At 45.4% G+C, this 26,252-nt stretch overlaps 1 protein-coding gene across 3 annotated transcripts in view; it reads left to right on the plus strand.

Moving 5' to 3' along the window:
- LOC135390588 (phosphatidylinositol 3-kinase regulatory subunit gamma-like) overlaps positions 1-26,244 on the plus strand; it is a 56,320-nt gene extending 30,076 nt beyond the window's left edge. For 2 of the 3 annotated variants that reach the window (XM_064620334.1, XM_064620333.1), the window contains exons 6-22: positions 14,202-14,302; positions 17,931-18,065; positions 18,737-18,808; positions 18,871-18,934; positions 19,482-19,700; positions 19,955-20,065; positions 20,121-20,198; positions 20,256-20,384; positions 20,452-20,659; positions 20,725-20,828; positions 20,896-21,004; positions 21,069-21,348; positions 21,647-21,894; positions 21,947-22,123; positions 22,186-22,263; positions 23,383-23,544; positions 23,885-26,244. In XM_064620334.1, the coding sequence (XP_064476404.1) occupies positions 14,202-14,302; positions 17,931-18,065; positions 18,737-18,808; positions 18,871-18,934; positions 19,482-19,700; positions 19,955-20,065; positions 20,121-20,198; positions 20,256-20,384; positions 20,452-20,659; positions 20,725-20,828; positions 20,896-21,004; positions 21,069-21,348; positions 21,647-21,894; positions 21,947-22,123; positions 22,186-22,263; positions 23,383-23,544; positions 23,885-24,074 (2,465 nt within the window). In that variant the 3' untranslated portion in view covers positions 24,075-26,244. Of the gene's footprint in view, positions 1-9,233; positions 9,642-14,201; positions 14,303-17,930; positions 18,066-18,736; positions 18,809-18,870; positions 18,935-19,481; positions 19,701-19,954; positions 20,066-20,120; positions 20,199-20,255; positions 20,385-20,451; positions 20,660-20,724; positions 20,829-20,895; positions 21,005-21,068; positions 21,349-21,646; positions 21,895-21,946; positions 22,124-22,185; positions 22,264-23,382; positions 23,545-23,884 lie in introns of those variants that run through there. The other variant, XM_064620335.1, reaches the window with a different exon arrangement.
- The last annotated feature ends 8 nt before the right edge of the window (positions 26,245-26,252 follow it).

A 26,252-nucleotide genomic window follows, 5' to 3' on the forward strand; every position in this document is an offset into this window, starting at 1 on the left:
CAGCGGCGTCTTGCATTGCGGGTTGGCTAGCAAAAAAAGAAAAAAAAAAAAAACTGCGCTATTTTAGCTGATTCCCCTCCTCCTTGCGCGTATGAATTGTCCGCCAAAATGGTTTTGTGGGGGGACGGATGAATGATGGGAGCGGTCACGTCATAGCTTGACACGGAAGTTCGCGTACACGCATAAAAAAGAAAAAAATGCACGGTTACGTCCCATTTCACCTAATTTAATTTATCGGGTTAAATCTCATCAGGCCAAACGGGACGCCGACAATGATTGAAGTCTGCATGAAATGAAATGTGCTCATCAATCGACAGCACTATGTAGAGGGGGATACTGCTGTACTATTTGGTGGATTTTTGAGGCTCTAGGTTTTGCGGGTGTTCAGATAAAAACTCGCCAAGTCGCCTTATTTGCAAAAAAAGAAGAAGAAACCCCCCCCCCCGCAAATTAATAGCAGAAGGTTAACACGGGTGATATCGTTCTGTGTGTCTTTAAATGCTCTTTTCATTTATATAAAAACTCTGTTGTTGCAAACTCTTTGTCATGCGTTTAGTGAGGGGCTTGAAGGTAAAAACGGCCACTTGTGACGTGGTTCATATTCCTTACACATGTTATGCATGACAAGCTCGCGTAGCGTAGTGAAAAAGTTCTCTAGTGTAGCTTTTGGAACCTGATTGCGTTCGGTATACATGTGCGGTTTCGTGGAGGCTACGTGGGTACTCGGAAGAAAACGAGAGGCAATCTCCGATGGCCACCTGATTGGTCGAAGGTGCGCGTGCATTGCCCGGTTACCGGCAGGGTGTCGGAGCGAACCGAAAACCAGAACCGAAAAAAAAAAACGCTATTTTGAAGCGAACCGGAACGGAATCGAAACCGTATACGTTTTTTTTTTTTTCGCTCAGGAGGGAAACCGAAAAATTTATTTAATGGTTTTCGGTCCAAGCAAAAACTTGGCCGATTTGGACTACGAGTAGGCGAATGAAACTGACGTCGTGTGTTCTGAAGTCATGTCATGGATACTTTACGAGGGTTACGGTTACGGTGCAATGTATGTCGGTATACTATGGCCCTTAGGCTCCCTTTGTAACGTTTTATCGTTCGCGCACATATACTTACAGGTACATGTGACCGGTTGTGACTCTCTACCAAAGTGACAGAGTGTTCGTTTTAATTTCATCCGCCCAAATTCTCCTCAACTAAACAGCGACCCAATGGGTCTATCGGTAATGTCGCGCAACGCGTCCCTTGTTTCAGAGCAGCCAAGTTGAATACATTATATTCAACGGCAAGCGAAGAATACGGCAAGCTCGTGCGAAGTGGTGCCTCTTTTGTGGTCAGGAGACGAAGAAAAGAAAACGGAGCCGTCGAGCGCGTTTGTGAGTGAAGACGTTCCTCGATTTGCGTCGTACTCGTGCGGCAGTGCTTGCCGGCTAGGAAGCAGCAACAGACATTAGGATGGGATGCAATCCAGCAAGAAAGTACTTTACGTATGACATCACAACATAAAAGTCTGTATCATGCGCTTCAAGAAAGGAGAAAGCCTATTTGAAGAGACAATCATACAGCAACTAGGAGCTACCAGTTTCACAGCTGCCTATTAATATCAAATACCATGTATGCGGAATAAACGGGTTTACATTTTGCAACGTGGATTTTTTTTTCTGGGAACGAATATGCCCACCAGGAGCGGAACCGATATGAACCGTTATTTTTTTGCTCCGGAGCAGAACCGGTACCGGACCGTTTGTGGTACAACCGGAACGAAAAACGTTTCGGTTCGACAGATTGGGCTATAAGCCGCCAAATCGTGCAACTGTTTGTGACAGTCATGGCGGGGTGTTTTTCATCTTGGCTATTTCACGCCACGTGCGCTCGGACGACGATTGACTCTGCACTTCATTTAAAGCTGTTACAAGCGTGTGACGTTTGTGTCATCATAATGCACTGCTGTCTGTCGAGGCTGAAAAAAGTAATGGCCCTTTGTGTGTTAATGGGCAGCAGGATAGATAAGAAGACACGTGTTTGAACCCATTTTCAGAATTCGGTAATCCTGTGACGGACACAGGTGGTGATACTACTACGCAGCCTTTGAAAGTGGTGAGTTTGACTAAGTTACGCGAAGGAGTGGGCTCGCTGGTGTGCCATTATTAATAATGCTGTTGGAATATTAAAGACAGGTCCGCGTATAAACGGTCGCAAAAATTTGGCTACGCGAGGGGCAGTCTCTCACCTTGACGTTAGCAACTCCCAAAATGTGGCCAGCACGAGCGCACTCTTGCGTAAAGCTCATATCATGCTGGCTTGGTGTCGTTGAAAGGAATCTTTATTTACATAAGTCCACTTTAGAACACCGGTTAGTACACTAAATGACATCATTTAACTATGCACTTTCGCTCACTGTTTGCGAAAATTATCAGCCTCAAAATGTTATACACCTCAGTAGCCAATAATTCTCCCCCAGAAATATCATAGCCTCGCAAAACTTGGCAACCTGGCAGTGATACTGTATGAAGACACGAATTCGTATAGTACCTATTAGCTTCTGGAAAGTGCACCAATAGAATGCGCACAATCCCACGACATTAACGAAAACAGACCCTAGGAATAAAATGGTACGCCCGAGAACATTCTTCGGGTGTAAAGGCCTACGACGCCTTTCTGGACAAGTTTATGTGCCAACTAATGTATCCACGCATAATCCGAGAGTTTATGCATGTGTGCTTCTCATTACCCATGTGCAAGTTGCACGCCCCTATCTTATTTTTTCTTTTATGCGTTGTCGCGTTACTCCACATGTCTCCATGCGCTCCCTACCCCAACAACAGGGGTGGACTGCCAAAATCGCTCTTCCCGTTGGGTTAAATACTGGTGGCCGCCGTCTTTAATGAGTATTACTGACGATAACGTAACATTCCATATCCATCCAGTAAACATGTCCCAGAGATGAAGGAAAAAGAAGATTGCTCGCGTGCGATAGTTGTTCAGGTGAGGTTACCGAGCGGGGCAAAATGAAGGAAAATGTCCACACATGAACAGTTTTTCCACTGGGGTGGCTGGCGTTCCCCGACCTGCATTCTGGTGTGTCATTATTATGACGAGATGCTTCTTGTTGCTTGCTAGTTGGAGGATGTCATATCGCGATACATGTTACTAATCAACCTAATCGTGACTGCTTCGCTACCAGTTGGGAATGAGATATGTGCGACATGAACAATGGGAACCTTTGTTTCCTGTCTTTTTTTTTTTTTTTTTTTTTTTTACGAAACTCGGAGCAGTCGAGTGAGGGCAAGGAGCACGGAAGTGGGATGCGTACGCTATGGGACTTGAAAAATATAGTAACGCTGTAAGAAAAAAAAAAAAAAGAAAATACCCTCAAGATATTTCACCTGCACTTTGATGCAATTTGGGAATTATAGGTCGCCTGAAAGTTTGCTTTTCTTTTTTCTCTATGTAAGTATATTTGAAGGCAGGAAAAATAGGCGATGTCAAGTTGCCGGTGGTGAGTAAATCAAAGAGTGATATTAAACGGTATGAACAACTTATTTATTTACACATGGTAAACAAGACTTTCGTGCACGAGACTGCCTGAAGAAGTGCAGTCTCGTGCACGAAAGTCTTGTTTACCATGTGTAAATAAATAAGTTGTTCCTACCGTTTAATATCACTCTTTAAGTATATCTGCGAAAAAACTGAGTTATGGAAATCTTTATTCAAAGTCTGGCTGCGCCTCGAGTCTTTTTGTGCAAATGTTCGCATCATTAGTGATAAATAAAACATTGTCAGCATCAAACATAGTATGTAACGCGCCATAAAAATGTTGAATAGTGCAGATTTTGTGCTACTTGAAGCACAGTTTCCCACTGTTCTTTGGGATGAAAAAAAGCTGAATGTATGCGTTGAGCGGTAAATACTTATGCCCTTCTCCGTCCAAACGAATTCCGTTAAAATTCCCTTCATCCTTGGAAAGGTCCGCCTTCAAGAAGCCCAGAAATGGATTCAGCGCAACCTGGTGAGGAAACCGAGCACGTGAAGGGGAACATCTGTGATGGTCGAGACACGGGTTTGGGATTTTTATGTTTACTCGATATACAGTTTCTCTTTTTTAAGCAGAATTCTTACAGAAAGATTTACGAAATCCACGCGAATAAAATGAAACATTTGGGTCGATAAGAGCAAACAATGGCAGTGCATGTCTACAACATGGAGATTGAAAAATGACTATGCCGCGAAATGGTCGCATAAACATTTCTTAAATTGCGTCGGTAATGGCACCGGGAAGGCGGTTCCACTGCAACCATCGTGGAAACCCGTGTTTCCACAACCTCGGGGCGTCAGTCCGTTCCGTCGCCGACGAAGACACAGCAAGCAAAAAGGTGGATTTCTTCCATGCCTTACACACAGCCTTGCCCTCTGCCCGTGAAGGAATGGATGGACTGACGCCCCGAGGTTGTACGATCGAGGCAGAAATGAATCGTGAAATGTCCTCGTTGAGCATGAGGGGAATACGCACGAGTGTTCGGTACGAGCTCAAATATATTTACACTGTTGCATTAACGATTCTCTCAGCTAATTATCACGACAATAAATTTTGTAAAACAAACAGACAAGTTATCGTTCGGCGAGTGGCAAGCAGATTGTTTGTTTCATAGCTGTGACGCTGTCGGTGTGGTTGTGACCACGGAATATGGGTTTTGTACTGTTGCTATTGAGATTGTGCCGTGATCAGTATCCCACACGGAGGCTGCGTATTCAAACTTTAGAAGGACTATCATTGAGGGACCAGTACTTTCGCAAGGGGATGGTTTTTCTTTCCACCAAACCCCACAGCGCGCAATGATCTCTCCTCCGTTTGACCCACATCTGCAAACCATTTCGCGTAATTTAAAATTATTTCCGCATTTTCTTGGAAGTTGAACGACTGCTACATGAGCAGCGACAGCGCTAATTTTTTAAATATGGAAAGGCGTACAACGAGGATGCTATCTTGATGTATCTTGTCTGCGAGAGGATGGTCGTCCACCTTGCCATAGAACCCACCTGCAGGATTATATGTCAAAGGGTCCAACGGGCAGTAGGATCCAATGTTGGATCTTTCCGCTCGTTGTATACTTTAACACGTTTGGACCCTCTTGCCCGTTGTATACTCCAACACGTTTGGATCCTTTAGCTCTTCTTCAAAAAGAAAGATTAATACCGCAATAAAGAGATGGCCGAAAAACATTGCGGTTGGGGACTATATACTATGCATCCGTGGTAATGCACATCACTGCGAACGGAAAGCGCGGATCAGAATGCATACCTGGCTGAATGTCATTAAATTACTGTCAGTGCAAGGAATGCCATGGCACAGTCTTTACTGCCAGCCAGCTTCATGGCCACCGGCAAATACTTTTAACTGCTCCATCGCGTCATAGTTTTTTTTCGCATTCCATTTTTTGTTGACTGAGGCTCTTTCTCTCACTTTACTTCTATGCAATATTTAAACTTGCACAATTCCTTTTCTAGCTGCGTGCATTTGTGGTAAAAGAAATAGGATGAAATTGGAGCAGCGACTCTGAACAACGAAACTTGGTGCCGAAATGCGAAATATCTGCGCATTTATTTCGACAACAAACAAAATAGTGCGGAAAGGGACAGCACTATACGTCTGGGACTGTAAGATTCCTATTGCGGCTATACGATCACTGAAAGCCACGGCGTGCCACTAACGATGTTTATCTCATGAGGATCCTCCTTCCCGTGGGATCTTCCGTCTCTGCTTGGACCCATCTTCGCGTTGGATACTTGTTCACGGTGTCACGTGACCCAATTGGATCCTCGAGCCACAAGCGGTGCAAAGACTACATCTATGTCTCATTTCACCTGTCCTTATCATGCCTAATCCTTTGGAGCCTATAATCTCTCCATCCCTTCGCATATGTTCGCCTAGTTTAGTGACTCTGATTTATTCCGTGCAGACGTCAATCACTATCGGGGCGGGGCCGGTACGTAACAGCCGACACTCCCCGAAACGGAAACTATAGAATTATCTATTCGAGATAAAGTGAACTTCTCAAAAAGCACTATTTAAAAGGACGAAAGAGAATGCTTGCTGGAAGATATTGCTTCTGTTGAAGAACTCGAGAGCTGGCAACGAGAAGTGCTCTAAACAACGTGTCCATTCCTCGCCGATCAATCTTGTTCTCGGGAACGACGCTGCAGACGCTGATGAAGGTCAGCGCGTGTATACCTCAGACGGCGTGGCAGCAGCTGGAAGAAGGGGCAATAACCGCTTGTAGCTCACGTACATGCAGCTGGGGTACAACGGCACTCGTGAGTCACCGTCTTGCACCTGCTCTGACAAGGCTCTTTCGAGCAGACCAGGCAACCCCTTTCCTCTGCACCAGTCGGTAAGCATTACTGTCGTCTGCTAACCATTACACGCTATTATCACGACACGGGCGGCACTCCTTGCAGGATTATTATCGATATAGTGACATTTACTGGGCCCTCAAAGTGCATCCGATGGGCCAAGTGCTCCTGAGGCACATTTTACGAATCCAGGTCGACGTTTTGCATACCTTTATTGCGTTTCTTTCGAGGAGCTCCCGTACCTCGATTAAAAGCAGCGGCCTCGGTGGACCCCAAGGTTGCGGGTGCGATCCTAGCTGAGGTGGAAGGGTACGAGTTGCTTCGACACTCCGTACCGAGATTTCTGCGCACGCGACGGTTGTATCTTGAAATGGACGATCTACCTGGCTGACGTTTTATATATGAAATGAACGAATATTAAAGTTGAGCGGAGCTGTAGAGGCTCCGTCATTCCCTGGTATGAGAGAGCGGTGCCTTGAACAGAAAGGCGCCGTCATTAGAGAGGGAATTCCGGCATAGTCCCAACATCCGGCGTCTGCTCTTGTGTGACGCTTTATTCAAAAACTCAGCGCACAAACACCGCGATAGGAGTCCAATAGCATAGCTATGTCACGCGTATTCTATGGAATAACCGTCAAACTACGCTACTATATCGATACCTTGATCAGTGGTGCACGAGAAATAAAATGATCGTCAGCTGTCACAGAGTGGTGGAGATTCGAGTCCCGGTTGTCCCCAATGCGTCCACGGCTTAGCTCATCCGGGGGTACGGTTGTCAACCGCTATGATATTGCAGCGTTTCTCGCTAGGACCTGTGCCCCTTGTCCAGGGGTTCACGAGCTGGCCAGAGCCGAAACGTGGATTTCCCGCTTCGGCCAACAGTTTCTTTTCCGGGCTTTCACCCGCGGACTTGACGTCTTCGTACCTCTACCTACCACTCTGCGTGCTCGGGTAAACGATTGCATCGGCAATTGAAGCACCCGCTGGTTCCATGTCCTGCCACTTTGGACTCCTCGCTGATGTTTTCGTCCTCCTCTTGCGAAGCCACCTTACCCTCATCGGCCGACCTCGCCCTCGCGTGCCTTCCTCAGAACAGATAGTTGTTTCGCGAGGGAATTTCGGTCAAACTCGCTCAGTTGGTATACATGGATGGTTCGCCAACAAGGACAATTTCTACTGTCTTTTATCAACATATAAGTATGCTGTTAATTATTACTGTTGGGTGAAAACCCTGACAAACTTGATTTCACTTTCGCTCTACTATGTCAACTAACCATCACTCATGGACGGACATAATTAGGTTAGAGCTGCACGTGTGGGATATACGATTCCGCATGGAGCGCAGAGCTCTACCCATTGAGGTGTAACACACCTTTCCAGCAAGGTGTTTTTATCATCAGCCAGGGAGACACGACCTCTGGTCTTCGTTTGCCATTCTGGGTTATCCTTTTCTGCTACTCACAAGAGCCTTTATGACGTCACGTCCGGTCAGAGAACGGGAAACGAGGGAGGTCGACGACCAACCTCGTTTTCACTTCCGATCAAACTGCCGTACCTCCCGCTCTATTACTATCGCATTTTCTCTAAAAAGGGTTAAAATGTCTCTCTATTTTCCGACGTAAGTTGCCTTCGAGCGATACGAGTCCCTGTGTAAAAGGACACCCCCGGACAGTTCTGAAATGGTTATTATATATTATTTTAGAGTGCATCGTACGACTGAGGATTTTTATTGTCTCGGTGCATTCCACAACCTTAGATCATAAAGCACACACCTGCCATCCATTGGGGGTCGTACAACCTTCACTAAAATGCGAACGATTAACGTAACTATTGTAGGTAGCTCTCTCAGACCCACAAAATATATGAGTGGTTGCTCTTTGGCATTGGGCTAAATATTTGGCTGTCATTTGGGTTGTGCTTTGAGCCCCACAGTGTGCTCCTAAAGCCCTACGGCCAGCGTTGCATTTCGGTAGAGCTTGTCGTTAACATTCGATGCTCCTAGCAGTCTTACACTTCTTCTTTTTTCTTTTTTTTTTTCTGTGATCTTCATAAAGTCCGACGCGGCTTCAGAAACAATTGAAAAACATTTTCGAGCAACTTCCAAATGGCGCGGGCTGTTTTCTACGTGGTCTGCCTTACACGTTTCTTAGTTTCCCTGAGACTGGACTATGGAAGAAATTGTTTTAGTTCGCATTGTTCTACCACGGCCCAGACGACGTGACCGCCACCAGATGCGAGCAGAGGTGGCAGCAGGTGCTCCTCATTGGCACCGGGTGAAGCGTAGCCCAACTCCATTTAGTCCTCGACACGCGCAGTCTTTGATAAAAGATAACCGAGCGTCCTGTGGAAGCCAAATGACGTCAAGGCAATCTTTATCGTTCTTGGGTTACGTGAATACGTGACTAGAAAATTGCTCAGGGTGGCATATGATTAATGTCGACCCATTTAGTGAGGTCTGCTACGAATGTAACGCGAAACCTCTTCGACACCCGTCGCTTTCCTTTACTCGAATTTCGATCTGGTTTTGTGTATCGGTGTAACGTGCGTTTCAGCTGCCTCAATGAACGGGAGATGTAACGGAAAGCCCCGTCATCTGAGCCCGTCCTCCCCCGACCTCGCTAATACCCAACTACTTTTTTTTTTTTTTTTAACTGCCGTTGTATGCACTAGAGCGCGCGGGTGACACTTCTGTCTCGCTCTCTTATTTTTTGTTTCTACCTTTCGGCTTCGCCATCCGACCGCCTAGCAACTGCGCCCTCGCGCTGCAGTTGGTCCGCTCGCGTCAAGTCACGTGACACGTTCCCAGCTGGTGCGGGGGGGAGGAAGGGAGCCCAGTGGGCATCAGAGGTCGCGAACGTCGCGCTTGCGCCACCGCCTCCCATTGGTTGACGTGCCCGCGACCTCACCGCCATCTGACGACTGCTCGCGTCGAGAGGCATTGTGGTTGGCTGGAGAAGTATCGGAGCAGGCGGGTTGTCTGCTTCAGGTTTCGGGTGCTTGGTTGGAGTAAATCGATTCATAGTGTATTGTCCGTGTGTGTTGTCGTGGGGTTAGCGATGGGCTGTTGGAAGTTTTGAATGCCATCGCTGCGATGATGTGCTATACCGCATTCGCCGATCGGGGAGTGCAAGATGGCTCGGACTAAATCATCGTCCGTCGCCGGGAAGCAGCTAAGCCTGGCTCACATTTTGTAGGATTTTTCAAGAACCCCCGTTGAAACTATCTAATGGGATCGTGTGTGTGTGTCATCGTGTAACGTCAAAGTTGAGTCGACTCTAACGTAGAAAGTAAGTAGCCATTTTGGACGACCATGCTTTCTCTGCCGGCCGGCTGTTTCGCATATGTTCTCCATATGGGGGACGATCGAAGAGCGCGGCTCCTCCGGCTCTTTTTCATCACCTACTTGGATCGAAATAGTAACCGTACATGCACAACAGTGCCATTGCAATGCTAATATAAACGATGGCTTTGGGTAGCTCTTTGTTTTGGCTTCCGATCGGCTATGTTGTGCAAAGCCACCGATTTCGATTCAAATTTAGTGGAGCGCTATCACGTATGTAGTCAGGTATCACGAAATGCGGCGTGTGGTCTTGCCCCACAGCGAGTTGAGATTCAGTTTTGCACGCAAAGGATTGTCGTAGGAATGTACGGTTTCGAGCACTGTACTGAAGCGAGACAGGTTTTCCTTTTTCAGGTGTGATAGCCACCATGTCGTCTTTCGTTGGGTAGGCCTGGGAGCAATGATAGAAGCCGTATATTTTATGATTCACGCTGCATTGAGTTCTGGAATGTCTTGATTTCTTTGAAGTTGTCCGACAGAGTTGATCCTCTGCCAGTCATCCTCGGGCTTCGAGGGCGTCTTCTCATTGCGCGATGAAAATGTCACACATCCGACATTATAGTGGGGGTATTACTGAGCGTTCTTTGCGCTCGCAACCTCTGATACCTTCGCTGGTGGTAAATGACAAACCCTTATGGGGTTTGTTGGTGGAGCCAACGATACCCAGGCAAGTTGTCCGAGGATGGCACCCTTCTCTTGGAGGGGTCAACGAACCTGGTGACCCAGATCCGCCCTCCTCTTGAGACCAGGAAGGTCCATGCAAAGCCACCGGTGGTCAGAACGGGTCCATGCCGCTTTGGAGATAATATGCCTTGACTCTGGAAAGCTGAATCAGCCAGAAGGTCAGCTCCTCATCTGGACGTAGTGCTCTACTACCCCTTTAGGCCTAACCGACGTTTCGGCTCGGCCTTGGCCCACTTGGTAGTGCCCAGGCGCGCGTCCGAGCTTGAGTTACTATGCGGATGACGCTGGCGTTTCTTTCCACATGAGGCAGCTAACAAAAATCGCTTTTCCTTTGTGAGACTTATTCTCATACATGCAACTGCACTGTGAAAGAAAATATACACCATTTAAAAACCCGTTGTCGTTCATAGAGTCCCTTGTGGACAAAAGTAGGCCGTTATCAGTTGCCGGCTGACGAAGATAACAGAATAGTCTTATAGACTGTACAGAGAGATATTCTCGGCAACAGAAAACCGTTTCGATAGCGCTCCACTAGTATCTTGGATGGATGCGTAGCGGCTCCCCTTGCTGTTCATCTCTATTATTTACGTTACAATAATTCTAAACGGCTTTTACGATGAAAGAAGGAAGTCACTGGAAAGGTTAGCCAGCTGCAGGAACACACCTATCGAATCACTGCCAAAGGGCTTTTACGAGCCTTGCAGGGCCGGTGTCTACATTTCGCCTCGAAATTGTGTTTTTGGCGTCCCTTGAGGCAGGATGTTTGAGGAAGTCGGTAGCTGTACAGACGACTTCCGAATGGTGGGATCGAGATATGCCTTCGTTGTTGCGCGTTACGTAACCCGGAGGGTGTTCCACCACTGCTTATGACTTTGGGGTTGCCGGACAAGGTTATCTCCGTGACGTTGAATGGGGCCGGTGGGGACAGCCTCATTGGCGGTTGCTACCCACGACGGTGGCTCGCTGGAGATGTCCTTCGTCTCAGGGTTTTGCTATCATGGACACTTGAAAGAGGTACTGCTCACCAACCCTTGGAATTAGTTACTGGAGCTCCTAAGCAGTCACTTCCTTAGTTTTTGCGCTGTAATATCTGAAAGCGTTCTCATTGCCGCTCACGCAACTGCTCTAAAAGCCCTACCACTGCGACTTCTGAAACGTCCATTACATTCTGACATCACAGCTCTCGCCGCCGCCAGTCATGTGACGTGCTTACGGCTGCCAATGGGAATGGGCGCTTTGCTCGGGAGGCTTCCAAGGGGCTTGTATCTCGCTACAAGGACTAGAGTCCTTGTTTTGTCATCATCACGCATACTAAGGATTGGCTTATATCTGCATATACATTTGTGTCATGTGAATGGAGGCAATAGGCAGCGTACCGCTCTTATTAATGGTCACAAAACTGATCGTTTCACCTCCTGCCATCACGTCAGTTCATCTCACCATTAGGCTACAGTCGTAACGCTGCGCACATGGGTGGATGGATACTTTTCCCTTTGGAGCGGCCGCTTCACACAATCATGTTCACACTGCCGGTGTATGTATCGAAAATAACTACGTTGTTTCTGTCACCAATAATTTAGTCGGTCCTTCGTATTTTGTACTGGCCCCTATCGTTTCGGAAACCCAGTGCTTCCTATACATGGCTTGCACGTGACGTCACACCATAGCTTTACCAGTGCTTTTTCCCTCTTTCTGGTGGTCTGGCGCACCCCGCCTATACGCGTGCTTCTTTTCCCTCTTTCTGGAGGGCCGGTGCAAGCTGAATACCTTTTGCGTGCCAATATGCATGACATGCTCCTCTTCTTGTACCACATATGTGAGGCTAACAACGCCAATCGTTTCGAGTCTAGATGTGCGTCACTGTGTGTCATGTTCTTTCCCTCTTGTGCGAGTTGAAATAAATCGGAGGCGTCTAGATTAAGCGATAACGTTACTGGCTCTTACGTTGTTACCATTAATGAATTAAGTACATATGGATATCCATATGCTTTCGCTCCATAATCTCTCTCTCTTTTCTTTACTTTCTTTTATTTGCGTATCCTTACCGAAGCCTCGTAGGTGCTGTGTATTGATAGTTCTTTGCATGTGTAAGGCAAGGCGCAGACAGTGTCTATTTCGTTTGGAAGATGCTTGCCCCGTTGATGCAGTCAATTTACGGCTTCCTAGTGGGGGGAGGGGAGGTCCGGTGAGCTAGTCATTTATCCAGGCCAAGTGTTTGGCAGCACACACCCTAACCTTTTCCCCTGTACAGGAGGCCCTCGCTATTTGCGTTGTAATGATAGGTTAAGCCGTTCTCACGTAACTTTAATAATGCCCTCCTCCTCTGTAACACATCCCCCCGTGCTTTGAGTAAACCACTGCAGTTGTCCGCGCCTCGTCCACTGTCGCTAATTGGAGCAGAAATGGATTTGTGCGCCAACATTTTTTTCACATTTGTAGCGGGTGCGGTTCGGTGCAGAATTCTTTTGCCCCGAAATTCCTGAAAGGCCAGCACGTAAATAGGGACGTTGGCCACCAGACAGGCCGCCGCCGTTGTGGTGTCGTAAGCAGCGTTCGTGCGCGCCACTGCTGAGCGTGACGTGACGCGACGCACGCTAGAGCCGTATCCTTCCGACCTTGTTGGCAACAATGGCATCTTATTCGGGTACCGGAAGAAAGGACAAATAGAGCGATAAGATAGAAGCGTTGGCCCTGCGGTTGCATATATACGGGACGATAAGGAGTTATATGGGCGCACATGTGAGCGTTACGATGAGGGCTCCTCGATAAGATAATGCGAAAGCGAAAACCTCGTCCGCCTTATCTCGGTCGGTATTCAAGGGCAGGCGCATAAAACCTGTTCCCGGCGGGGTAGCGATGATGCAAAAAGGAGTTGGTTGGTGCTTCCAACAACTTTTTTTTTATCCTGTCATCAGAATGGAAATTTGGGCGACACGGTGACATTGCAAAACCAAAGAGTGCGTTACTGGATGTCTCCTGCACAGGAGTGGCATTCGATGTATTGCTCCACAGACGAAAGTGTGCTGGGCAAATGTAGTGCATTATGGATAGGTCCTGGTTGCACACGTCACCTTGAAGATGGCCCAGCCCGTTGGTTTGTAAACGAAGCGTTTCCTGTTTCTGTGCACCGTTTCTGTTTCCTCAGTAAATATTTCCATCCATCACAATCTCGCATTAAACTCAGTTTTGTACGTGAAGCCCCGTATTGTTGACCACTTCCAAAGATGTAATGACATCCCGGCATTATGACACACCGAGCCGATGCGATTTACTTAAACTTAAGGTTCCGGTGTCGCGGAAGAAGCACCTGGCAAAATACATTCACCGCTCGACTTTATGCCAATGGGAATATCTCGATAAGTACAAGAACGACGCGTAAACAAAGTCGCACGAAAATGACGCGTGACCTGGACAAGGTTTGCAAAAAGCACTTGTTTGAGGGTAGTTACAAAGATGGCTGGTCACCCCTGTGGCCTCCTGTATACACTCCTTTGGACGCAACATGTAAGAGAGAATAACTTTCGACATAGATTGAAAATTTCCTTTTGGTTTGTAGCACGCACACTACACGAGCAAGAACACCTTCGTCGTGTTACAATATATTGTGGTACCGATTAATCCATCTTGAAGCTCCAAAATGTGTCTCAGAAGCCTGTACTATTTTTCGTAAACCGCACTTATTCTCGTATCATAATAAATTTTTTTCGTACGAGAATTGCGCACCAATGGGTGTGACAAAAATGAAGCTGTTTGTGTGTCAGCCTCATCTTTCTTCATCTCCATCACGTTATACCCGTTTGAAGAGAGTGTTTTTCCCTTTCAGAGTGCCACAGTTGTTTCCACCACGTGTGTGCTCAGTTCAGCATTCTTCATCCTTGTCAAAAGGATTCTTCCTCTCTTCCCGTCACTTATTCCAAGGCTGTGGTAAGTGTTTCACTCACTCACCTTTTTGTTCATTCATTTCTATCGCATTCTTATTGCTTCACGAAATTCTGTTTCTGTCACGTATATTGTTGTTCCAAATTTGTTAGGCGCAATGTGCTCAGCTCTGTGTGTCTCGCGCGTGAAAAACGAGGGAAAGAAAACATGAGCTGGGAAACGTGTGAATGTTGTCCCGTGACATGTGGTAGGATGTGTGTATCGCGTGACAGGCACTTCCTGCGGGGGAATACCCTCTCGTACCCCAACAACTCGGGTTGCTCTGCGGCTCATTGTGTTTTAAATGGGGCTCTGAGAGCCTGAGGATTATAATTAGGGTGATAGCATTAGCCTTAGCCCGACTTGATCTTCCCCAACATTTTGAGTCTGTACTGAAAATGTTGCGTAGTCTGCCGTCCTATCTAACTCTTGACTATCAAGTTCTTCAGAACGACCTTGATATGATTTCTAGTTTACCCCTTGGCTCCTGGAGCTGCTCATTATGTAACTTATGACTATGGCCCCGAGCGTAGCTTTTTTGTAAAAAAGGATCTCTTTGTACTTTCCTATGATCTCTAGTCGTTGTCTTTTCCAACGTATTTTTTGCAATAGCCTTTTACGTGCAGGTGTAAATCACTAGGACTTCCTTTATTCATTCCGTTGTCGCGTTACTAAATCCTGGAACGCTCTTCCCAATAATATTGTACCGCACAAAGTCCCAGAGGAATTCAAAAACGCTCTATTTCGTTATATTTCCTTCCACCATTAATCATCATCTATGTTCAGTGTGCATAATGTCCCGCGATATGTTTTGATCTCCCGTACTCGTACTGGTTTGAGTTCTATACTCATCTTTTACCTTTGCGTTATTACGCTTATATTGTGTCTGGTCGATATCAATCACATCTGCCAATCTCTGCGTCCACCACCAGCACGTTTTCTAATGCACCATCCCTGGGCCATCAAAGCAAAATCATGCATCCTCTCTTAAAAAGTACCGCTGAGGCGAGTAATGATAACTCTTACTGATAAAGAAGTCATTAGTCGAGTTTCAGTTAGTGCATCATTTAATAGTGTCGAACTTAAAAGTAGAATGCGAGCGAGCTGGTGTAGATTTTTAAAATAACTCAAAATAAATAATGTAATCAATTAAATCTTGCCTAGCCCATACAATTGCATCTACCATGGTTTAGTAGAAGGTTCCTCAAAGTCACGCTGGCTCCATCACGTATTCCTTCAAATAACACGGAGAAGCGCCGCCTTATTCGATGCTTAACAATTAAACGAGCAAGCAGGGAATGGTTGCGGTAATGGTAACAAAAACAAAACTCTTACGCATTTTTATATGCCGCAGAAAGACCATGTTGTATCAATGGTCGTAATGTGATCCTGGCATTCCCCTTTTTTATATTCGATTCGTCGCAACTGAACATTTTGCCGAGACTTCTTTCAACACATTGAGCGCTCCATTGAAAGCTCCTTCGTATTGCACTGTGGTTACCTCATTGGACTCATTGAGCAGCTGTGTGCACTCCTGACTTTTCGTAACTTTCAGCGCTTGCCCGCTTTGGGCTGACACAATCATCTTTAATTGCATCGGTCAAAATGGCCAGAGTTTTGTCTCATTTGACTGGGCGGTCAGGGCTGAACTCGCCCGAAGCTCTCGTCGTTTAGGGAACCGTCTCTGGCCTATGATAAAGATTTTTCTTTTTATTTACCGCACACTTTTATGACGGACCTATTTTGAACGTTTATTTTAGTGATCCCTCGCGTGGGTTCAACAGACGGGCCTAGCGCTATATTTAAAACCCCGAGAAGCAGAAATAAAAAGAACCCCGAAGGGATGTTGGTCTTTTAGCGGAAATAAATATTTGTATCGGTGATGCAACCTGGTACTTTGATTTCAGATTCCAGTGCTCGCTTTTACAAAAAAGAAACAGTGGAAAGAATGTCTGAGAAAGAAGGCACTTGGGTGCACACGGCACGCATTCTGTGGTAGAAGGACTGTCGCTAAGCCAAAAGTTTTTGTTTTACTTATTGAAAGAGGGTGTTGCACAGTCGCGTGCTTGTCTCAATCTTGGCAAAGTGGATGAGTAGCCATATTTGTCCTTGCACGCTGACTGGGCTAAAATATGCGAGCTGTTTTTCATTGGAAATTTACTAATTTTATATATTATATATAGGTCGCGCGGCTCTCTTTTAGCGTAAAAGAAGAGCGTCCTCCCATTGCTTTTGCTCACACCTTAATGAACCCTCGAACCCCGACAGTCCATATTTCACATTCATGGAAAACCCTTCAATTCTGGGAGTATTCCTTCACGATGAATGTCATTTAATGAACCATGCCGAGGCTGCACGTATCACCTCCTGAGCTTCTCTGCTTCTGCATCCTGTTCATTATAAATGTGTTCACCTATCAGACCTTAACAACACCAAGAACAGCACAAATGTGTGGTACTTGATGGTACAAGTGCAAGGCTGCAGGAGAGCTGGTCCATCGTAAAACGACGATAAAACCTGAGACGAGAAACAGAAAAAGAACGTCATTTTACGGGGTGGTACTTCTCCAACAACCTTTCTTCTCGATGTCGTCTGGCAACTCTTCACATGAAAGTTGGCACATTGCTCGTCAGCATGTTCACCATGCACAGTCTGACCTCAGTGCTACGAAGTGAGCAAATAGATGAAGGCTGTCATAGCTGGATATTGTGGTTATTTTGCTTCAATATTCCGCAATTACTCCTATAATAATGCTTCCTGTAGCTGTGGTTTATACAGAACCACTGCTCAGCCTAGAGATAGAGCCAATGTGGGTCATTTCAAATTCTCCCAAACTATCTTTCCGACACCGCCAGTGGGCCAGAAGACTTCTCCCTCGGATTCTTAGCTTTATCAGCCTAGTGCACTGAACAACCCCTGTAACCAGCTCATTGCTGTACAACAACGTAGCCCGTAAAACTTGTCTTGGAAGTAGTGTACGCTGAAAGACAGCACCCAGTTCCTGCCCGTGTGAAAGAAAAATATTTCCCTGCCTGTATTGCGCGTGTTCCGAGCCTTCACAGAAAACCACGTGAAGGGCATAAATTCCCCTCTGAAAAATGAAAACGCAAAAGAGATATTCGAGCATTTGCGATTTATTAAAATATCCTCTCTTAACTTGTTGGCTGCACACCAGGGAGTCCTTGGTTATCCTCTCTGCAGAGAGCGCAGCAGAGAAACAGGTAATACCTGGTGGTGGTGGGTGACCTTGAGGAAAACCGGAACCAGCAGGTTCTTTTTGTGCAATTCATTTTCTCTTCGTGGCGCCAGATAGGCTATTTCTTTGTGCGGAGTTTTTTCTTTTCCTTTTTTCGACAATATGTGGAGTGTAGCTTTTGGAACGAGTCATGAGAGAACGGCTTCCTCAGAAAGTGTCAAGAAATTGGAGATGTTAATGATAATGAGCGGTGCGTCATGGGATTCATTGCAAATAGATGGACTCATGTTCAGGTCTCAAAGAACAACTCTAATATGCTTTGCAAGCTCATGTAACAATTTGTAACGTAGCGAAGGAGAAAGAATATGTTGTTGTTTTCCTGGTTTGTTTGTAGCTCGTTGGACAGTTGTAAAGTTCATCTTATTGTGTCTTCCACAGCCATTGCACCAGTGGACGTGCGAGAACGTTCTAGACTGGATGGCATCGGTGAACATGTTGGCATATGCTGACGTCTTCAAGGCTAAGGATGTCAAGGGCAGTGACCTTGCCTCTCTAGACAGGGAGAAGCTCTCGGTAGGTATCCTAGGATTACATTGAGTAGGTGAATATTCGCATGTTTGAATGATTCGGATGAAGCAAATCACGTTTCATTCCTATCTCCAAATCAAATACCCAGTTCTATATTTGAATTTCAAATCGAATATATTTGAATAGTTCCGAAGCTGCACATGTAGGACGATAAACAGCGTAAGAGATGGCATTAAACGGAATGAGTGCTACTTGATATGCTGCTGCTCATAATGCTGTACATGTGTTGCGTGTGTCTGGTTATACAAATATTTGCCAAATATACCAAGGGGCAATCCCTCAACTTTGTATTGATTTCCTTTTTATCGCTGGCTTCTGCTTGCTGGCCAAAGCAGCATCAGTTGTATTTAGGGTGCTTTTCCGAGGTTTTGTGTACCCACGCTGTTCCGGTAATGCTCCGCATTTCCAGAAAATGTCTCGGCCAAAAACATGAGTATCTTGTGCTCAGATTTATTTGTTTCTTTACCATACCACCGGCTGCGTTTTTACGGGTCATCGCAAACTACGTTATTACAGGGTGGGAGGGAAAAATACAAAGTTGGGTCGCAGGTGGTCAGTAACAGCGAGTCAGTCGTTCATAATGGAGGCTCCGAGTGCATTTTTTGTGGGGGCTTGCGCGATGTTTGTCCTTAAGGTGCATTATTTTTTCTTCCCAGGCAATGGGAATCAGAGAAGAGTACCCTCAGAATGCCATACTGCTCTGTATTGGCGAACTCTGCCGTGGGACTGTAAGTTTGGCTCTCGTAGTTAAAACTCTATTTGTGTGCTCATTAAACTCGCTTAATTTCAGAGTGCACATCCTCTGCAGGGCGAAGACGGAAGCAACTATTCGAACTCCTTACTGAAAGATGAAGGTCAGTAGTGCCATTAAATGTAACAAAATTGGAACGTTGCCAAGTATTGCTCAGGCAATACGAATCCTTCATCGAATCCTCCTGTGCAAGGCCCAGCCACTTTTTGCAAACTAATAACTACGGTGCTGAGTGTATTGAATTTGAATATGCCGTTGTCTTTTCCACAATCGCCTATTAGAGCATTTCCTTTCTTCATTTTGCCCCTATGACATTGTATTGCTCCCAGACCCGGAGGAATTCAAAGATACTCTATCCTAGCTGCTCTACTATTGGTCCTCATCTATGTTCACTGAGCATGATTTTCCCGCGATATGTTTCCACGTTTATGTCCCGCGACTAATTATTCGTTTCCCATACCCGTACTGGCTCAAGTTTTATTGGTCGAGATGCTCGTTTTTTTATCTTTATGGGATTATGCAACTAATGTGTCCCAACGTGCTTGGCCTATGTGAGCCACATTGATTGTCAGCACGTTTCCTTACGTGCCAGTGCCACCTCTGTTATGTAATGTTGGTCCTTTTGACGTATGAGCAAAATAACCTCTCAGGTGCCACGAGGCAGTCTCACCAGTTCGAGTGCCAGAGCTTTGTGGAAGCGGAACAATGCGACAGTTGTCGACATTTGCTGCGAGGTCTTGCCCACCAGGGCCTCTTGTGCCACGACTGCGGCTTCGTCTGCCACAGAGCGTGCGCTGCCACAACTGTACTTCCTGCCTGCAGGGCGCAGCAGCCGCACAGGCCGCACCGAGCTAGTGCGCTTGCCCTGGGTAAGTGTTATTCTCCCAGATAGAGTACCATTTTTCGTGCAAATCTTCAACTTATACCATATTTACTCGCGTATAAGATGCCCATTTTTTTTGCCACGAGACCATCCAGCCACGCTACTAAAGTCGCGTAATATGTGGGGAACAAAAAGGCACCACCATTTCGGTGCTCAAGTTGGGGATGCGTCCAATATGCGAGTAAATACGGTATTTTTCTCAGTGTCTATTTTTGCTCATCGAGATATTTTGTTTGGTAGCGGCGCTGTCGAGGGATTTAACGACGCAGTTTAACCTGACCGAGCAGTCTGCCCCATCTTATCTTCTCCGATGCATACAGGAAATTGAGTTATTTGCACATTTGCATCCAGGTTAGTGCCACAATATCTGTCGCAATTGCGCAAAGTAATTGGTCATCATTTCCAGCCGTAGATCTTTACAAGGTGTACACATCTTGCTCCTACCCGGATCAGCTTCCAAAGCTCACGGTCAAACTCAGAGAAGGTATATTTTACTCGCGAATGCATACTCAGTATGCTTGATGATGATATTGGATTGCAGATCCAATGAATGCGGATCTTTCTGAGTTCAACATTTACTGCCACGTGGGGGCGCTCAAGAAGTACTTGATGGAATTGCTGAATCCCGTTGTTCCAGTACAGTTCTACGAAAGGTTTCTCGAAGCTGCAAGTAAGTGTGGAATGGAATGGAATGGAATGGAATGGAAGAGATGCTGAGACGGTGCTTATGGTTACAGAGCATGGAGGCGAGGAAGAATGCAAGGTTCGCCTCTTACAGTTGGTGCACCAGCTTCCACCTCATTACAGCGCCACTCTGCGCTACATCATGGCTCACCTAAATAGACTCTGCCGTCTGCAACACAGTCACGGCTTTAAGGAACGTCCACAAGCACTCATCAACGTCTTCTGCTTTCTTCTGCTCAGGCCTGCTTGGGAGAGCATTGTGTAAGTGACAATATCTCGCACATGTGGTTGCTTCAATTCAGGGGACCTTATTTACTCGTTTTCAGGAATATTATTCGCAACGGTAAACTGCACGCTCGCATAATAGAGATCCTCTTCTTCCACGGGGAGTGGGGAGAAGTACTTCCGAGCTTTGATGCGACACCACCTGGTGAGGACTCTCTCTTTTCACGTTGCTTCTTACACTGGGCTGAAACTTGACTCATTTTTCGCACCAGCCCTTCCGCCTCGACGACTGTCTCGGACGACGCACAGCGTCACCTCTCCGACAGACCACGCTCCCAAGAGTTTGCAAGAAGCCGAGTGGTATTGGGGTGACATATCTCGGTAAGCTATTGTCTGTCACACTTTCTGAGAGCCCTCGTTTTCTAATAAATTTGTAAATTTCTAGGGAAGAGTGCCAAGAGAAAATGAAGGACACTCCAGACGGAACGTTCTTGGTCCGTGACGCCACTGACAGGGGTTCTGGGGATTACACCCTTACCTTACGTGTGGGTGGAAGCAACAAGCTCATCAAGATCTACCATCGCATGGGGAAATATGGATTCTCTGAGCCTCTCAACTTCAATTCCGTTCCAGAACTGATCCAGTACTTTAGGAATGAATCGCTTGCGCAGTACAACTCTTTCCTCAATGTCAGGCTGCTCTACCCGGTCTCCAAATTTCAACAAGTGAGTTTTGCGCAGTGTTGCCTTTGACATTAAAGCATTCTCTCGTAACTTTACCATACTGTGGACTACTTCAAAAGTGTAACTTTCCATCATGTTTAGAAACAAAGTGGATTTTTGCCATTCGCAGAAAATTTGGACTTAAACTGCTGTGGCTTTTACAAGTTGGCAACTGCCCTCTTGCGAGGCCCACAGTTTTGGCACGCTATGACCTTAGTTGTCCGTGTGCCATAAAACCCAAATCATCATCATCATCATCACTTCTTTTGCAAGGTCCCAAAAGCGATGTTGCTTTTCACAGGCGGATATCGAAGATGTGGATGCAGACGTGGAAAAAGTGGGCCTGAAACTGATGGAGGCCAATCGAGATTTCCTCAACAAGACAAAACAGTTTGACCAGTTCCATGACCAGTTCACTCGTTTGAACAATGAACTGCAGCTTAAAAACCAGGCTCTCCAATCATTTTCTGAAGCTGTTGGCATGTTTGAAGAGCAGCACGAGGTGCTCAGGAGGTTCCAGAAGGAGGCCTCGGAACACGAGCGCAAAAGGTGATTGTTTTTCCCAGTCCTCGTGGTGGCCATAATTATTGTTCGATTTTAGCTTGGAAGAAAACAAGCACGTACTGGAGCACCGTCTGAATAACCTGAAAGAAAGCAAAGCGCAACTGGAGAAAGATGTGAAAGGGCGTCAGGCGTACTACAAAGCGTTGGAACGGGAAATCAATGGTCTAAAGCTGGAGGTTGCCGAGGCAAACAAGCAAAGGGAACAATGTCAGATGTACGTACAGCTATGCAGATTCTTTCTTGCATCGATGCTCACATAATGCTTTTTCCGTGCAGTTGGCTCACGAGTAAAGGCGTCAAAAAGGACACCATCAACAAGCTGCTTCAGGAATCCTCGGGGGAAGTGAAAGAAAAGTATGTGTGTTGCTTAAAAGGAATTGGACAGTGAAACCCGCTTATAACGATATCGCTATCGAGCGTTATCCTGCGAGTGACGCTAACGACAGCCACTACGAAAGAGGGTTGAAATACAGCGCGGGTGATAAGAATTCTTTTCTGGTCCTGGCCGGAATGCCTATTCTTCGCACGTATTAGAGTTGGGATGATACAAACGCGTTACCTTGCCTTTATGGATGACACGAACTGGCCGAGGATGCGACAGTGGTTGTTCCCACGTGACGCGTGAGTCATGCTGCTCCTTATTTCGAAAAGGGAGGGAGATCCTCACCACAAACTCCCTTACATCACTTTCTCCCTTTGGTGGTGGTGGAGGAGATAAGATCAAGGGGATTACAAGGCCCCAGAGCTCTGCCCAGAACGTTACCACCTTATCTCTGTTTTGACCTTTTTACACCCTTTGCAACAATAAATCTCGAGGCTGTGTGACATCAGACTGGCTTAGGAAGAGAGCAACCAGAACATGTGGAGAGAATGTATCGCAAAATTACTCGTCGCCATTCCGCAAGGCGGCTTCACCTAACGCGCTTTAGGGGAAGCTCGCTTTAGAACTGCGTCGCGTGACTCACGGGTGGAAAGCGTGTGCGTTGGCCAAAAATGAAGACACAAAAGCGTGACGACCGGCCTCTTTCACTGACAGTGTATTGGTATTTGAGAGAAATTCCTGGATTAGAAGCTTACGTGGTCATGATGCAGGATAAAACAGTTTTCCTGATTCTCTGCTCTCTCTTTGCGCACATTGTTTCTTAAATGCTCCAGCATGCCTTTATAATACTCAACAGTTGACAGTTGTGTTTCTGGGAATGAACTGGGCTCGCACAATCTCATCGAGGTAGAAAAAAACAATCATCATCAACATATTTTCCGACATATGAACAGATTGCTACTAAGTTGTGTACGTGATTGGAATTCGTGAAGAAATGGGGTTTAACCCAAATTGGTTGGAAGCTGATCTGTGAGGGAACAATTGAGTGGAATCAGGTTGGACCCGAAGTACAGAAAATGTGCTGCAAAATATTTTGACTGTGAGCATACAGTGTGCACAGTTAATATAAATGTGATTTTTATCATTTCTAGGGTTTGCGACGAGCCTGAAACACTTCCCCATCACAACGAGAGCACGTGGTTCATACAAGACTGCGACCGTGGGGATGCTCTGCGGCTCCTCGAGGGACGTTGCAACGGGACCTTCCTTATCAGGCCGAGCAAGACTTCGGGACAGTACGCTCTTTCCATTGTGTACGTAGGAACTCTGCTACTACTGTGCGACGGTAGATTTTTGAACCTTTGTGGAAGAAACAAACTACACATAACTATCTCGAAGTGGTTCAAAGAGCTGGAAGAGAAGTAGCTTTTCTCCTTGCTAAAGCGTTTTTTAGTCACCCTGTAAAAAAGTTTTGACTGCAGCATATTTTTTGACTAAATTATCCACATTCTAATTAACAAAGTCTTTTTCTGTTGAATTGAGGGTGTTCTTGCCATTGCAGTTTGAAATCTTTTCATGAAACTGCTATATCGACAAAGGACATGTTAGTATGATGTAAAGTATGCATCAGTCAATGGAATGGTTTTGTTACAGCGCTGATGGAACGGTGAACCACTGTCTCATCATGAAGACAGACAAGGGCTTTGGCTTTGCGGAGCCCTACAACATCCACCCAACGTTACGCAGCCTCGTCTTGCACTACGCCAAGACCTCACTCGAGGAGCACAACAATAAACTCAAGACCACCATGGCGTACCCAGTGTTTGCCCAACACAACAGCTGAGTCAAAATGCCGACTGATCTCAAAGCATTGCCTGCGTGTAGACATCATCGTCACTCTAGGACTTTTTTCTAATAAGTTTTTTTTGAAGAATTTAAGCATACCTGTGATGAGCACGGTTGTTGTCGTTAAAATGCCTCCACATTGTTTTTCTGTCTCATGCACATGTCCTCCGCTCTTAAGAGGAGCGTTTTGTCTTTCACTTTTCTTTTCCCCATTTCATGACAGCATTTTTATACATATACATACATACACATAAGTCTATATTATATATATATATGTGTATATCATTCTTTTGAGAGGACATGTCAACTGTGTACATAGATTTGTGCATGTGTGTCTGTGTCTTAGCTCTATGTGCACAAGCTTGCTGTTCGGACGAAATAACAATATCCCCCATTTTGAGGGCTATTTCATGTGCACCGGTGTGAATTTTGTGAGAAGGGTTGCCTTCAAAGTTGCAGTCAGTGTTATGTGAGACATCAGGAACAACTAGAAATGGAATTGTTTCACTTGTTTCATGTCCTCGGGAATATTTGTTGCAAAGTTTTGTAGAGAAGGAATGCATGCCTTTGCATAGCTGAAAATTGGTGTTATGGTAAACTGTGTGTGCAGTGGTGGATTTGTTTATTATGGAGAAGAAATGCAAAATTTTAAACTTCATTCAAAAAATTGTCTAGTCAACTGACACTTTGCACATTCCCAGAGCCAAGAGAAACTCTGTGTTGCGGGAAACATGTGCAGTGAGCACATGTGGAAATAGCATAGAATTTTGAAATGTGAACCAGTATTACTTGGAAGAACAAAAAAGATAGTGTGAGACCCCCATTTTGTACGTCCGTGAGTCTACCTACATAGTAAGTGATGAGATATATAAATGATGATGCAGATTTAGGACTATTTTGTACCTTTTCAAATGGGTGTGTTTTAGTGACAAAAAAATTAAATGTTTCATGTACAATAGAGCCCCTGGGTACACCAGAGAGATGGGTTGCTTGTGACTTCTGAGTGTCTTTTTGTACGAGTGTGCAAATGCAGTGTACATAATGAAGCATTATTTTTCTTTAGGATCTTCAAATGCGCAAAAGTTTTTTCTATCCAAGTATTTCCTACACTATGACTTTTCTTTGTCTAGTTGCTGAAGCAATCAAAATACACTACCAGTAGATAAGATAACAGAGCCCTGTTATGTTTGGCAATCTGTTTCAAAAATACGCAAGAATTCAGGATGCCGTACGTAAAAACCTTAGTCTGTTACCTTTTGAGATTTTTGCTGCACAAAAAAACATCAAAACCAACTAGACAATCTTATCAGTAGTGTTCGGACTTAAAGAGGAAGTGCCTTTGGCCACCAAGTGTTTAAGGCAAATTTAGATTTTTTATTTTGAATGCAGCCATCATGTGTTTTTGTAAAGGGAAAATCAATTGAAAGTTGTTTCACGACAGAATGCATTGTTTACTGCCAGTTGCAGACTGCCAACGGAGAAAGGGTGAAAAGGTTACTACATTTGTTATTTTTGTGGAGAGGACCTTCCCCCATAATACAGCATTAGTTGTCAGTGTGATAGTTTTTGCATCTTTGACCTAGAGGATACAATTGTTTGTCACAGCTAGGATTCTAGCTGATTGCCAAAACATTAAGCTGGTCGAAGGAATTGGGAAAAAATGCGGAAGTACAAATTGCTCGGATACTTAGTCGTTCCATATGTACATGTCGTCCTCAAAAAAAGTAGCAAAGCTGCAAAGGAGCATGTTTGTAAATAACTAGGACAATTAACTATAAAACATAATCAATTTTGTTGCTGACAACGTGTTCTGTGTCTGCTCCGTAGTGCACGCAGCGTTACATCTGATATGGGCACCAGACTTTTTTTTTTCCACTCATTCTACTAGTCAGTGGACAGCATATGTGTTGCGCTTGCAGTCTCTGTCTCTTCCATGTCTCCCATTCTTTTCAAATGTAACCTTTTATTTTTTTTTTTTTTTTCCTTTTTTGTAGGGGGTTGCACTTATGAAATTTCAGAATGTCTTGCCCATTCCAGTCTGAGTTTTTTTTTAGAAAAAAAAAAAGAACTGTGGCAAAGAAAAACTCTAAAATATAGGAGATAAAAAAAAAAAAGAACCACATTCTGTGACTTGTGGTTTCTGAAAATAAATGTAATAAATTTTGAAATGTGTCTG

This window comes from Ornithodoros turicata, chromosome 4, assembly GCF_037126465.1.
Source record: "Ornithodoros turicata isolate Travis chromosome 4, ASM3712646v1, whole genome shotgun sequence".
Taxonomy (NCBI): Eukaryota; Metazoa; Arthropoda; class Arachnida; order Ixodida; family Argasidae; genus Ornithodoros; species Ornithodoros turicata.